The following is a 14,804-nucleotide window of genomic DNA, read 5'->3' as shown; positions in this document are numbered from 1 at the left end:
ACACGTCAAGCCCAATTAACTCCCAAATGTAAACAATTATATAAAATGGTGGGTAACTGGGGACAGAAGACGGCAACTTTACAACACAAAATGAAAAGCCTGAAAGAAAGATTGCGTGATGCTGAAAAAGTTGCTACTTGCACCAATTTGACCAAGTTGATGACAGAAGTCAATGAAACAACATACATGTTTATCATGCAACAAGTGCGCACCCAACACCAGAAGCCACACGCACGGCGCTTCACCATGAACGAGAAAATTTTGGCTTTGTCATTTTTAAAAACCAGTGGAAAGGCATATCGCTTTCTTTCCAAAATTTTTTGTTTACCTTCGATCCGCACATTGACCAATTTATTGAACGAAATACCCTATGGAGCAGGTATTAATAGACAGGTATTCAATAGTTTAAAAGTAGCTGTCCAGCAACTAAAAAATAGAAACGACCGACTATGTAGTGTAATTTTTGATGAAATGGCCATTAAACCATTATTGTCCTATAACAAGAAACAAGATATAATTGATGGATTGGAAGATTTTGGTAATGGTGACAGAAGTAGCCATATTGCAGACCATGCAAATGTGTTTATGGTGAAAGGCATCCACCGCCAGTGGAAACAGGCAGTGTCTTTCAATTTTAGCAGTGGTCCCATAAAGTCCCAGAAACTTAAGCCACTGTTACTAGAAATCATCAAAGAATGCAAACAGATTGGTTTGGAAGTAGTAGCCACTGTTTGTGACCAGGGTTCAGCAAACCAAGCTGTAATAAATTCCCTACTGAAAGACACCCATAATAAGTGCATTGAAAATGGGGTACAGAATACATTTTGTGGTTTCACAACGGATGGAACTGATGATGTTATACCCTTGTATGATGTTCCTCATTTATTTAAGGGGATTCGGAATAATTTACTTACAAAAGACCTCCATTTTGAGGAAAATGGTCTGAAGAAGATTGCCCGATGGGATCACATCAAGCAATTTTATATGCTGGACAAAATGGAAGATGTACGCCTGTGTCCTAAACTGACGGATGGGCACATATTAGGTGATAAAATGAAAAAGATGAAGGTATCAGCAATGGCACAGGTGTTTAGTTACTCTGTGGGATCTTTGATGAAACGGATTTCACAATGGGGTAAGTGTATATTTTACGGCCTAAACATGAAATGCTGGTATTATCAATAATGGCCGGCCAATTTTAGTATTGACCTAGCTCTTTGGCTCATATTCGAAATAATCGTAACTAGTTGGAGTTTGGGCCCCCCAACATTAATAATAATAACTATGTATTTAGATCTGGCTAAATTCGGATAATGGCTGGCCAATACTGATAACGACCAATTTCAAGCTTGGGCCATAGCATATATACAGCGTCATTTTTGACTTACTTTGAATTACTAAAATAATTTGACATTGCAGAAATAAAGACAGAATACAATTTGCCACCAGAAGCCGAAAATACTGCGGATTTTCTGTTACTGATGGATAGCCTGTTTGACAGTTTGAATGGTAATTCGAAACATGGCGGTGCAGGTAAACCACTGAAAGGAGGAATATCAGAAACATCTCCCCATGAAGAGTTTTGGATAAAAACAATTCCTACACTAGATAAGATGCGCTTCTATAACGCAAAGAGAAAAAAAGTTGTAAAGGTACCTTCTGCAGTAAATCTCGTTAAAACAATTAAAGGTTTTATTAATTTAAAAAATAAATTACTGCAGAAGGTAAAGTACATTTTGCCTAGAGCAATAAATCAGGATTGCCTGGAAAATTTTTTTTCGAGTGTCAGAGGTCATAGTCGTCACAATGCCTTGCCTGATGTGGCGCATTTCGTGACATCTTTCAAATCTCTTTTGGTCAACAATTTTTTTTCTCGGCATTCTGCAGGCGCCAATTGTGAAAAAGACTTCACAGTTGGTGCTCTGGATGATTTACGTTCATTTTTAACTGGAGAGGTAATTGCCGGTGTCAGCAGATTGGAGCCTGATGTGGAGGTGGTTCTGCCTGATTTGCCACTTCATTGCAAAAAAAGCCGAGTGGCTAAAGCGACACTGGCTTATTTGGCTGGGTACATCGCCAAAACACTGTTGAAAAAACATGGTACGTGTACCACTTGCAGAGAACTGCTGTTACGTACTCATGGTGATGTGCCCATAGAAGTAATTGAGGCTCGTAACTTCAACCAAAACAGGTTTTTGACTCAACCAGGCAGTTTTTTATACTACGTTACTTCTGAGGCATGTACACGCCTGTTTTACTTAATTCCGCGATATTGTAAATATGAGACCATACACAAAATATTGGTATCAATCTTAATTAAATTTGTAAATTTTACTCCCTTAAACTGTATAGAGCATGATTTGGGACATTTGACAGCGGTGTTATTAGTTAAGACAATAGTAAATTTTTGGACTAGGCGCGTGAATTTAGTCATTGCAGGGAAGGACCAAAAATTTTTATATTTGACCAAACATGCACCCAATAAAAATTTATTGGACCCCGTGAAATTGGAGGCGCATGAAAAATATGTAAAAAGAAGACACCTCAAAAAAAAACATTAATTGTACGACTTTTCATATACATATTATTTTATAATTAATTGTTTATATTTTTATGGCAATACATTTACTTTGAATGTCAAATAATGATTTCATTTTTTTAGCCAGTTTATTAAGTAAAAATGTTAAAATATTCTTATTTAAGAAGTGTTATTTATACCCATGCCCCCGCCCGTTCCTCCGCCAATGTCTTAGCTTTAGCAATCAACCACTGGCGGCGCTGCTTTTAGCTTTCGTCGATAACACAGGCATTTACATGTCTAGTATATTTGGTCTATGACTAACTACAAACTACAAGTTTCTCAAAATACCAACAGAGGACAGCACTACAAACTGTCAAAACGTCAACTGTCATTGTGCCGCCATTCATAGCTGTCATTTTCATTTGTGTGAGAGTTTTGAGTGCGTGTTGTGCGCGTCGGATCATTTTGCTTGAAATGTAATTTCTCGTTTTCTTCAGAAATTGGTGCATTTATATTAATAAATAAGTCACAATGCCGGCCCTGGAAGTGGCTAATGCGAACCCTGAGGAGCCTGGCCCTATAAATCCAGTGGTGGGTATTATTTATCCACCACCTGAGGTGAGAAGTATCCTTTGCCAAAAAATGCAGACAGTTACAGGTTTTTGGAATGTTTGGAAAAAGTCGGTTCAAAAAATGTTTTCCTGACAATTTGTTAAGATATCGTCGATAAGACCGCTAGTTTTGTGGCACGTAATGGCCCAGAATTTGAGGCTCGTATCAGACAGAACGAATTGGGTAATCCTAAATTCAATTTCTTGAATCCTGGTGATCCCTATCATGCCTACTATCAGCACAAGGTCAACGATTTCCGCGAAGGGAAAGGTAGGATTTTTATTTTTTATTCATAAGTGTTTTCAGAGGAGTTCAACTCCACCTATAAGGATGAAATATGTACTGCAAAAATTAAAGAGAAAGTTTGTGTTTGATTTTTGCATCAACTTCAGCGTTGTTTATACTATGTGTCTCGGAAATAAATACATACATTTTAACTGGTAATAGAACTCGTTAATTGCAACAGTATATTTAAATATATTTTGCTCCTAAACCTTATAGTTATCCAATTAAAATTATTGAAAGATTTGGCACAAATTTAGTTACCCGCCTATGGGGATTACTTGCTTCGCCGATGCCGATAAGCAAACAACAAAAAACAAATGCAAGAAAACTTTCACTTGTTTCTTGCGAACTTAAGTACAGCGGCTGATTGCTGCGCCCGTTGCTGTAACGTATAATGACAAGGGTGGAAGAGAAAAAAGAGAATCATATGGTGGATATTAAATGAAAACAATTTTAATAATAAATATTTTAAACTGACCCTAATGAATCGCTCATACCCAAATAATGACAAAATGTCTCCTGAAATTAGTGTATTAATCCGTAAAAATGCTCATGAAGTTATTAGAATAATCAGTAATCACTAACCATTACAAGAAGTGTTCAAAGTGACCGCCGTTATTGTCAATACAATAACGAAGGCGCCGATGAAATGATTCTTCCACTCTTTCCAGCATTTCTCTGTTATTGCGAATTGTTGTGGCATTTTCCACCCGTTTTCTTAAAACTTCAGTTGTGTCAATTGGGATCGAATATACCAAGTCCTTCATGTACCCCCACAAGAAGTAGCACGGAAATTCTCTAGACTCGAGGAGCACTCCCGACGATTCACCATGCAGTAACACAATATCAATGTACTCAGTGCTCGAAAATAAACTCGCCGTTTTCACAAAATTTTAGCTTAATCACAGAATCAACACGTAAACACCTGCCTTGTGGAGTCGGACAAAACTAACCAAAAACTACACCTTGGCCGCAGAGCGGAAAAACAGTATTCTAAAAACACAATGTTTTGGGTTGATTTTACAAAAAGTATTATTTCACGGTCACTGTCATTGGGTCAAATAACTAAAAATGCGAGTAAATAGACAGCTCGTTAATTTATGGGGGGGAAAAATACTGAAATGAAAATTATATTTCGAAAAAATGATACATAAAAAATTTGGTTGTTCTTGACGAGAACTGTCACTGGTTAAAATTAATGTACTTATTTCTGAGACATATATTTATTGTGATTTACTGTTTTTGATTGCACAAAAGGAAAACTTGTTTTTTCTACTAAATCTCCGTTAGAAAGTAATTTTTTGATTGTTACAAAACTAAATATGATGAAAATTAGCCATATATGAGTGTTCGGCTGTACAGCCTTGAGCTCCATGAGAAGATTCTATTATCCGAGAGCGTCGTTTTTCTGACCCACAAAGAAAGAAACAACTATGTATTATGAAAAATAAATCGTGATAGCGAAGTACATTTTTAGGTCAAGAACCGGCGTCTAATTTACCCGCTGCGATATCAAAACTCTCTGTAACTGCCGCTGCTCAACAAAAACAACAAGAAATTCTCAAACAGGTTGAGCAACCCTTCATACCTAAAGAACCGCCGAGCGAATTTGAATTTATAGCTGACCCTCCATCTATTTCGGCCCTGGATTTGTAACACACCCCAAATGTTCTAAATTCATCTTTGCTAACCTGATTTTTCCAGAGACATTGTAAAACTGACTGCACAATTTGTCGCTCGTAACGGCAGACAATTTCTGACACAATTGATGAACCGGGAGCAACGTAATTTTCAGTTTGACTTCTTGCGGCCGCAACATTCCCTCTTTCAGTACTTCACTAAACTGTTGGAACAATACACTAAGGTATGAACAAATACAGTAAAACTCGTATAGTTTCAGTAATTTTGATTCTGCAGGTTTTGATCCCGCCAAAAAGTATGCAACAGCGGCTTCGCGACGAAGCGAAAAGCGCAAAAGCGGTTTTGGAACAAGTCAAGTACAGAGCCGAGTGGCTGCGCTATCAGGAGGCGCAAAAAGCCAAACAAGAAGAAATTTTGGAAAGAGAGCGAGGTTTTATTTTTTTGTATCGATTTGTCTTTCTATTTAAAATATTTTGTTACAGTGGCGTACGCTCAGATTGACTGGCACGACTTTGTTGTTGTTGAAACTGTAGATTATCAGCCGTTTGAAATCGGCAACTTTCCCCCACCTACAACTCCAGAAGAAGTTGGTGCACGTCTTCTAATTCAAGAAAGGTTTGAAGAAGGTGAAGATATAGAAATGCAACTTGAAAGTGACGATGAGGAGACAGCACAAGCTGCCGTATGCAAGACTGTTTGTTCGGGAAACATTTGTTTATTGTTGATTTACAGGATGAAGGATTGAGTACAATGCAGGATAGGACGGGACAACGGAAGGGTGATGGTCGTGATGATAATCGCGTTCAAGACATGGAAGAGGAGAGTTCAGATGAAGATGGAGACGACAAAAATCAGCCGCAAATTCAGCCTCCTCTTCCGCCTATACCGGACAAAGTGGTCGTGAAAAAATACGATCCCAAACAAGGTGAAGAAAATATGTTGTTAAGTGCCGAACGTAACAATTGTTTTTGTTTTCACAGCCGTAAAAGTTACTCGACCGACTGTCGGTGATGATTATCTCATTTCGCCCATCACCGGTGAAAAGATTCCAGCGAGTAAGGTCCAAGAACACATGAGAATCGGGCTTCTGGATCCGCGATGGGTCGAGCAACGTGACAAGCAAGTGTCAGATAAGATGAATCAAGAAACGGTGTATGCGGCAGGTTTGTTGCAGAAATACAAAAAGCGATGACGGTTTTACAAAATGTTTTTACAGGGTCTGCCATCGATGCAAGTTTGAAACTGCTCGCCGAACGTCGTACCGATATTTTCGGTGTCGGCGACGAAGAAACCGCTATCGGTAAGAAGATAGGCGAAGAAGATGTTAGGAAGGATGAAAAAGTCACATGGGACGGACACACGTCGAGTGTCGAAGCTGCAACCAGAGCTGCCAGAGCCAATATCACTCTGGAGGAGCAAATTCACCAAATACACAAAGTGGGTTGTATTTTGACTGGATGCAAGTGTTTAAATGTGATTGTTACAGGTGAAGGGGTTGTTGCCTGACGAAGAGAAAGAAAAGATCGGCCCCAAGAACGTCGTCGGAGGGGGCAAGTCACAAAACAAAGTGACCGCAGCGGCGATCATCTCGGCCAAACCGCAAGCCAATCCCAACCCTGTAAGCACTGTTTTTGTATCGTTCTTGTATAAATCCTGGCGTACTTGAGTAGTCTCTTGAAAACACCTCATTTTTTTTACGAGAATGTGTGTTTTTAGCCAGTTAAAATCACTGCAGTATCTGCTGTGATCCCAATTCAAACTCAAACAATCACACTGCAGGTTCCACAGCAACCCACGATGCTAGCGCAACAAGCGTCCATCATGATGATGCCAGCGCCACCTATGGCACCGATGCGGCCGCCACCACTGATGAGTATAATTTTCCCGATTCCGTCAATTCAAAATGTTTTATTTCAATATTGCAGTGGCCGCCCCACCTCCGATGGGCGGATTTGTCACGCCGATGGCTCAAATGGGTCCACCTATGGGCATGCAGGTCAAACATCCCGGAGATGGTCCGTCTGAAGATGAACCTTCAAATAAGAAGATGAGAAACGAGGATTCGCTTATCCCAGAAGAAGTCTTCTTATCGAGAAATCCAGTAAAGATATGCGTAATTTTTACAACGTGTGGTTTATAATTTTTTTGTAGAATCCTGTCGCGATCAAGATTGCTATTCCAATGATGCCAGAGAAGGCGGAATGGAAGTTGACTGGACAGATGCTGACCTTGAATGTGCCTCTGGCGGAAAGCGTGTCTTCTATCAAATCGAAAATACTGGAAGAGACGAATATGCCGCCAGCTAAGCAGAAGCTATTTTATGACGTAAGATTCTTGGGTTTGTGAGGATTGATTTATAACGGTTCGTTTTAGGGGATGTTCTTCAAGGATTCAAACACGCTTGCGTATTACAACATCATAACGGGAGCCGTAATTCAGCTTCAAGTGAAGGAGAGAGGTGGTCGCAAAAAATAATTTGTTTGATAAAAAGTTTAATGGCAAGAAAATAGTAGTGATGCAGTTAACAACATAAAATTAGTATAATTTAACTGATAAATAAATTAATCAACAAAAATGTCAACAATAAAATTTACAGTTTGTCTGGATTTTTTTCTTAGGTATTTCATTTTATTTTAATAACACGGAAGATCTGACCAAGGAAGTGGTTTAATTTAAGCCCCTTGTAATTACGTATTTTACTCTACGGTAAATATTATAAGATGTGTAATAGATACCCCGCAAATTTCTACACAGTGTATTCCTACATTAAAAATTAATTCGGCAAACGAGTCAAATGAAAATATCCGTCATTATCTAAACTACGATTTATTTTGCAAAAGAAAGGCTTCTATTGTCCTGTATCGCGCGATCATGGGTCCATAAATTTCAGCGGCGTCGGCGTAAGGCTCACAGATGAGGCGTGGTGGCGGAAGACTTGACGTGACTTCCCGATAATTGCTTTCCTCACCCAAAAAACCGTGTTTGGCTTGGTACGCCGCCCCCAACATGGCTGACTTCGTTTCGTCCTGTTTTACATTATAAAAAAAATGGAAATTTGTTCATGTGAAAATATAATACCTGGAGATACACCGGGGCGTTGAAAACGTCGGAAAGAACTTGCAAGATAGCTTTATTGGCGGAAGCACCTCCAGTGGCCAAGATTTTTGTTTCTTTCCCTGAAAGAAAAAAATAGTTCAGAAGAGAATATTTTCATTTTTGCGTAGTACAAAGGACGAACGAATTTTGTCAAGTTTCAACTAAATATTTTTGAATTATAATCTTATTTTGTTTGGGCGTGAATCGCGATCTAAAACACGTTAGAAGAATGATAGCAATAGGCGAAACAAAAACATAAAGATAAAATAGTAGTTTATTTGACGAGTTTGTGTGTAATTTGGGCCTTTTTTGGCACGCGTGGGCCATTTTTAAAGGCCCACGAGTGTCAAAAGAGGCCCAATTTACACACGAACGAGTTGAATACAACGTTTTTTTGTTCGACGAGCCCCTTAAAGGCTCCAAATCGCTTAAAACCTTTAAAATTAGCTTGACGTTTCGTTTTGACAAGTTGTGACATTTATCAAAATCCGTTCACATAGAAAATTCTCAAATTCTGACAGTGTCGAGCAAAAAAAGCAGTTATTAAACTGTGGGTTTTTAAACAAACAGCACTCAGTTTATTAATATGTACCTACTGCTTTATTACTTAACGATACAATAATAATTTGTTTTGATTATATTTAAAACCAAACCTGTTACCTGATTGTGAAAAAGCAACCAGTGTCAATTACACTAATATGTAAGTACTGTAACAATGTGGTTTATTAAAATAATTATACTTGATGCGAATTTTATTCTCTAACTGTGTTGCTCTAACCGTTCAAAGCAATTATATTCATTTACGAACCTAAGGTGAAACCAATGTCTTCAGCGTACGCTCGTTTCGCAATAAACTGTCCTTCGATCAGAGCTCTCACTTCTACCTCTAGACTTGTAAATTTTGTGATTCTATCACCCGCCTTGTTAAACCTGTAGTCACCAGACAAAAACGGGAGGATTTCTTGGACGTCGTAGTACAACCCTAAACGTACCAAAAATAATTTTCAAGACACCAAACATTACATGCTCACCCATATTTCCAAAATTTCCTCTAGGAGTGCTGTCCAACAACTGATTAAAAATATCCCAGCTGGATTCCGCACACGAGTCTCTAATTCTCTCTCGTGTTAAAGAACCGTTTTTGAAACTACAACAGGAGTAAGTAAGTACATATTATGTAAATACATACCAGTTCTGGCTATTGGAGTAATCGTTCAGAATTTTTTCAAAAATCACAATAATTTTACCCTTTTTTATCTTAAATGTTAAATGAATTACAACAATTCCTTTTCGAAAGGATTTCCCTTGCTATTCAACGTGGAAACGCTGCAAGGACTCGGGGCACTTTTTCAGATTCCGCATTATTATCGGAAATTTTTGTATTGTAAACCAAAAATGTTATGTATGTATTTAATAAAATGTTTCAAATTTCAACAATTTTCCTATATTTTACTTAATTTCAACCTCTAAAAATTGCTAAATCCTGAAATCAAAATATCATTAAAATTTAACAATCTCTTTTGAAAATTGCTAGGATTTTTGTTCTTGTTCTGATGTTTAAACAGTCATAGAACTCATCGAAACAAATTACTTTTCTATTTACCATTTTTTTGAAAACTCAAATTTATTTTCACCGTATTCCGTGTCATCGAGACCATCGAGACGTTTATGAATACGACGATGAAAGAACAACGGATTCGTATGAAAAAGGTTAACGCACAAAAAATAAATACGCCAAAAACACAGGCGGATAGGTGCAGTTACACTAATCCGGAGTTAACAAATATTGTGGTGATCAACGTTTCGACATGTTGGTGAGAACTCAAGCTTCTATGGCTCAAAGGGCATAGGAGCGTGGTGCATCGATAACGGAGGGCGTCAATTCAATTCAATTCAAAATATTTATTTTTCTTCAATTTGGGGTAACATTTCCTTAATTTATTTACAATACTTTGTGATGTGAACTGGACGGTTGTTGACGCTTTTTAGTTTCAACCAGGGAGGCCGTCATTTTGAGCATTTAAAGGTTTGTGCCCTTGATCAAGTGTGGTGCGTACGTTCAATGTCACTCTCACTACGAATAAAGAATTGGTTTTCGCTTGATTATCTAATTTTTTCTCCTTTCGCTTTCAATGTACGCGCGGATACATTGGCCATTGGCGGGTGCCAAAATTTACGATCAAACTAATTAAAATTTTATCTGGATTTACAAAGATGGTAAATAGGAAAGTATGTATGTATTTGTTTTGATGAGTTGTTTCATTGTTTGAATTTTCTCAATTCATTTCAATAACAGTCTGTATAATCATACTTTAAATCCAATGGATCACTATACTTTATTATTTTTTCTTCAGAAATTGGTGCATTTGTACAGGGTTGTTATAAATGATTGTAGGCGAAACAGGCCATGTCCATGTTATGAAATTTTTGCGCTTTCATGTGAACTGTCAATTTTTGTCGCTGTCATTGTCATTTTTTAGGTGAAAAGTGCGGTGATGAGTATTTTATTTGCTATGTAAATCACTCTTTATTGTCAATGTGACATTCAAAAGTAAAATTTTGAAATTTATTTTCTGTTCACGTCAATCGCATGTCAATCAAAATCGTCGCAAACGGTAAAATTGAGGTTAATAATGTAAAGCCTATTTTACATTTTTTGACGGTAGGTATATTGACAGTGATGCCCAAAATTCCGTGTCTCGAATTGTAGGTACTCACTTATTACTTATTAACAATTCACATCATTTCGATGTTTTTTATATGGAGCGACAACCATAAATTTTACATTCAGTTTTTACGCCTACTTGGACTACAATCATTTATAATAACCCTGTATTAATAATTAATAAATAAATAAGTTACTATGTCGGCCCTGGAAGTGGCTAATGCGAATCCGGAGAAGCCGAGCCCCATGAATCCAGTGGTGGGCGTTATTTATCCACATGAGATAACCTGCGATCGAATAAAAAAAAATCGAAATCGTGCTATTCTGATGCTTTGATTGGTTCAAACCACCATTTTCGCCTACTCTGATTTTTTTTTATTCGATCGCACGGTACTTAACTACTGATAAATTGTTCGAAAATCAAGGAACATTTTCAAAGTGACTGAAGATCAAGTAAAATACATATAGCAAAACACTTGTAATTTTTATATTTTTAATGGGGACTAAATTACTGAGATTTTGTTGGAAAAAACACTTTTTTTACCATAACAGAGCTATGTATGCATTCGGATCCACCGGGTTGCACAAAATATGCCCATTTAAGACAATCTTAGGCTCTGTCAACCACAAGAACACTGTATCACTAGTTCCTAAACTGACCGCCAGCCACCCTTCATTCAGTCTCATACCTGCAAATGTGACCTAGTGACAAAAAGTTGCACAAATCGTCACTACTTGCCAACAAGAGAAGCAGAATTGTCACCGGTGCACGCAATGACTCGACACTCTGGACTAAAGCTGTATCTCTCGACGAAATATGGAGAAATCGAGCCGACATTTGTATTGGACGGAACCGTTGCACCAAGTTTTTCTTCCAAGTTGGCACCAGCAACATCCAACAGTCTCTGATCCCACTTTTTTGTTCGTATGTCCATCAAGTTCATGCCGGAACCGTCTGAAAAATCAATCGGTGCGATTTTTCCCAGAAACAGTGAGCACAAGAAGCTGCTCACTAACGAGATTCTCTTAAAACGAGACAGTTAAAACACGACTTCTAAAATCTGCAAGATCTTTACTTCTGTAGTTTTGTAAGGCTCTGGTCTAGTCTGGGCGATCTTTGCTATTTGTGAACCTGTGAACCTCTCGTACCCTCTAGAACCTGTGATTTCCGCCAGTTTCTAAAAACGAGTCTTAGATTTTGTACAATTTTCAATAAAGAAAATTACTTGAGGTCCTCCCACTGCGTCTTCTAGTTGTTTGCACTGATCCGTAGTACTGGAGTCCATCCAGACTGGACTAGTACTGATGGCAAAACTGGAAGCTAGTTGTTGATGGAGGAACTGACCTGGATCCAGACCAGCCAGTACTTTTTCGCAATTCTTTTGCCAATAAACAGACCCGTGTTGTTGCGCAGACCCGGAAACTGCAGCGATTTTTGAAAAATCCACACCAGCAACTGTCAGTTTGTCCAACAACATGTCCAGAGCTTTGACCCACATTATGGTGGGTGCCGTGATCACATTAGCATCGGACTTTTCTATTAAGACTCCGCCGTGTGTTCGAAATTCTGGAAGGTCGCTGTCAAACATAACTGTTGCCTCGTGGATTATTTTCAAATTGTCGTCCACCACAGCAGCTTTTAACTACGAGAAAAAGTATCAAAGTTGGACAAAGCTTGTTTAAACACACGATGAAGATGTTTACTGGGTGTATATACAGGTGTCTCAGAAATAAGTACATTCATTTTAACTAGTGACAGTTCTCGTCAAGAACAACAAAATTTGTATGTATCATTTTTTCGAAATATAATTTTGATTTCAGTATTTCCCCCATACCCCCATGCCCCGCATAAATTAACGAGCTGTCTATTTACTCTCATTTTCTAGTTATTTGACCCAATGACAGTGACCGTGAAATAATACTTTTTGTAAAATCAACCCAAAACATTGTGTTTTTAGAAAACTGTTTTTCCGCTCTGCGGCCAAGGTGTAGTTTTTGGTTAGTTTTGTCCGACTCCACAAGGCAGGTGTTTACGTGTTGATTCTGTGATTAAGCTAAAATTTTGTGAAAACGCCGAGTTTATTTTCGAGCACTGAGTACATTGATATTGTGTTACTGCGTGGTGAATCGTCGGGAGTGCTCGTCGAGTCTAGAGAATTTCCGTGCTACTTCTTGTGGGGGTACATGAAGGACTTGGTATATTCGATCCCAATTGACACAACCGAAGTTTTAAGAAAACGGGTGGAAAATGCTGCCACAACAATTCGCAATAACAGAGAAATGCTGGAAAGAGTGGAAGAATCATTTCGTCGGCGCCTTCATTATTGTATTGACAATAACGGCGGTCACTTTGAACACTTCTTGTAATGGTTAGCGATTACTGATTACTCTAATTACTTTATGAGAATTTTTACGGATTAATACACTAATTTCAGGAGACATTTTGTCATTATTTGGGTATGGGCGATTCATTGGGTCAGTTTAAAATATTTATTATTAATTGTTTTCATTTAATATCTACCATAAGATTCTCTTTTTTCTCTTCCACCCTTATCATTATAGGTTACAGCAACGGGTGCAACAATTAGCCGCTGTACTTAAGTTCGCAAGAAACAAGTGAAAGTTTTCTTGCATTTGTTTTTTGTTCTTCGCTTATCAGCATCGGCGAAGCAAGTAATCACCAATAGGCGGGTAACGAAATTTGTGACAAATCTTTCAATAATTTTAATTGGATAACTACAGTGTGGAATAAAATGATTTACATCTAGTTACCTTTGCATTACCCTTGTAAAAACACGAAATGCCGCTCTACAAAAAAAAGAAAGCCTAACCTCAAAATATTCCAAATTCCAAATGTGATTTATTGCGAAGGGATGATATGAATGCAAAGTAGAGATTGAAATTAAAAAGGAGCTAACAAAAGCAAGTCACAGCTAATGTTGAAAGTAGCCACCAACGTTTGTTAATTCATTTTTGGTAAATTGTAACAATTGTCAATTCGATTGATGACATTTATTGACAGAACTAATAGTTCGGCACTTCAAAAAAAAAGTAGAGCGGTACAGGAAAATTTACATGTGCAAAAATTCCAAAGGTAACTAGATGTAAATCATTTTATTCCACACTGTATAAGGTTTAGGAAAAAAATATAAGTATTTAAATATATTGTTGCTATTATTATTGGGTACCAGTTAAAATTAATGTTTCTGAAACACGTTGTATAAGCACAAGTCTTCGATCAACAGTTGTACGAGTTTATTATCAAATCGAAGATTTACGTTGCAAACTAATTTGAATTTGCAATCGTCGATCTGTGAACGCCTTGTGCCGCTCGGATTAATCAAGACAAAATGAATAGAAACACTTTGAGATCAGTATCGAGCCTTTCCATGGAGAGGATTATTTGCGCTTTGTTATAACACATTTAATGAATCCGTCTTATCTCATTGTCAGCGATAGCAGATTAATTTATGTACGCGGAGTTAATCTCGTGGGTCTCATAAACATCGCTTCCACCAACATTTTTATCGATTACGCAACGATTCAACTCCAGGTTTCGCAACCTGCTGGTCGGCGTGTGAGCCGCCATCAACAGGTGGCATTCTCGGTCTCGAATCCGCGGTACCATCTCTTCGTGACACATACCTTGGTGGCCGAAATCGGCGAATGGTACGCATGCGCCCGTCGTGCTGGTGCCATCGATTGTTGACCACGCAGCAAAAATGACCATCGACACGATAGGCGCTTGCCGCGAACTTACCTGCTGGGTGCTGAGGTCCAGGCCGAGGAAAGTCCTGTCGGGAACAGACACCATCGTCACTTGCACCAGTTTCCACCCAACTACCAACTCCGCGGCTCCGGTACTCTATCGGCACCGTGGTTGACTTCGAGGTCAAGGCACGCGATACTGTTTATTGTATTATGTATTCCGCCAAACTGCTTCAATTGACACGGTGCTAGGAAGCAAGTGGCCGTGTCTCGCAC

At 38.3% G+C, this 14,804-nt stretch overlaps 2 protein-coding genes across 3 annotated transcripts; one reads left to right on the top strand and one right to left on the bottom strand.

The window, feature by feature from the left end:
- The first annotated feature begins 2,914 nt into the window (after positions 1-2,914).
- Sf3a1 (splicing factor 3a subunit 1) lies at positions 2,915-7,665 on the top strand. Of its 2 annotated transcripts, none has more exons than XM_069055103.1 (14): positions 2,915-3,146; positions 3,239-3,403; positions 4,896-5,070; positions 5,123-5,282; positions 5,336-5,489; positions 5,542-5,741; positions 5,792-5,984; positions 6,040-6,222; positions 6,276-6,496; positions 6,546-6,677; positions 6,776-6,932; positions 6,985-7,160; positions 7,211-7,384; positions 7,433-7,665. In XM_069055103.1, the coding sequence occupies exons 1-14, from the start codon at positions 3,053-3,055 to the stop codon at positions 7,532-7,534; spliced, it is 2,286 nt and encodes a 761-aa protein (XP_068911204.1). In that variant the 5' UTR covers positions 2,915-3,052; the 3' UTR covers positions 7,535-7,665. The 2 variants fall into 2 exon arrangements, with proteins under 2 accessions (XP_068911204.1, XP_068911205.1); XM_069055104.1 differs by having other exon boundaries at positions 2,917-3,146; positions 6,839-6,932.
- LOC138136047 (xylulose kinase) lies at positions 7,535-14,804 on the bottom strand. Its single transcript, XM_069055111.1, has 9 exons — positions 14,581-14,804; positions 12,047-12,463; positions 11,897-11,998; positions 11,560-11,845; positions 11,365-11,509; positions 9,187-9,302; positions 8,964-9,137; positions 8,138-8,235; positions 7,535-8,085 (listed from the first exon to the last, which is right to left on the bottom strand). Exons 1-9 carry the CDS (start codon positions 14,632-14,634, stop codon positions 7,879-7,881), a joined length of 1,599 nt encoding a protein of 532 aa, XP_068911212.1. The 5' UTR covers positions 14,635-14,804; the 3' UTR covers positions 7,535-7,878.

This window comes from Tenebrio molitor, chromosome 7, assembly GCF_963966145.1.
Source record: "Tenebrio molitor chromosome 7, icTenMoli1.1, whole genome shotgun sequence".
Classification (NCBI taxonomy): domain Eukaryota; kingdom Metazoa; phylum Arthropoda; class Insecta; order Coleoptera; family Tenebrionidae; genus Tenebrio; species Tenebrio molitor.
Note: the sequence above shows the minus strand (reverse complement) of the source record. Positions and strands in the feature narration are given on the sequence as shown.

Excerpts from the sequence above, each read along its gene's own strand:
- Sf3a1 (XM_069055103.1), top strand. The coding sequence starts at position 3,053 with ATGCCGGCCCTGGAAGTGGCTAATGCGAACCCTGAGGAGCCTGGCCCT. Across the intron at positions 5,071-5,122 it reads TCTATTTCGGCCCTGGATTT|AGACATTGTAAAACTGACTG; the intron begins GTAACACACCCC and ends TGATTTTTCCAG. Across the intron at positions 7,161-7,210 it reads TCTTCTTATCGAGAAATCCA|AATCCTGTCGCGATCAAGAT; the intron begins GTAAAGATATGC and ends ATTTTTTTGTAG.
- LOC138136047 (XM_069055111.1), bottom strand. The coding sequence starts at position 14,634 with ATGGTGTCTGTTCCCGACAGGACTTTCCTCGGCCTGGACCTCAGCACC. Across the intron at positions 11,510-11,559 it reads CAATTCTGCTTCTCTTGTTG|GTATGAGACTGAATGAAGGG; the intron begins GCAAGTAGTGAC and ends TCACATTTGCAG. Across the intron at positions 9,303-11,364 it reads GCATACATAGCTCTGTTATG|TTTCAAAAACGGTTCTTTAA; the intron begins GTAAAAAAAGTG and ends CTCCTGTTGTAG.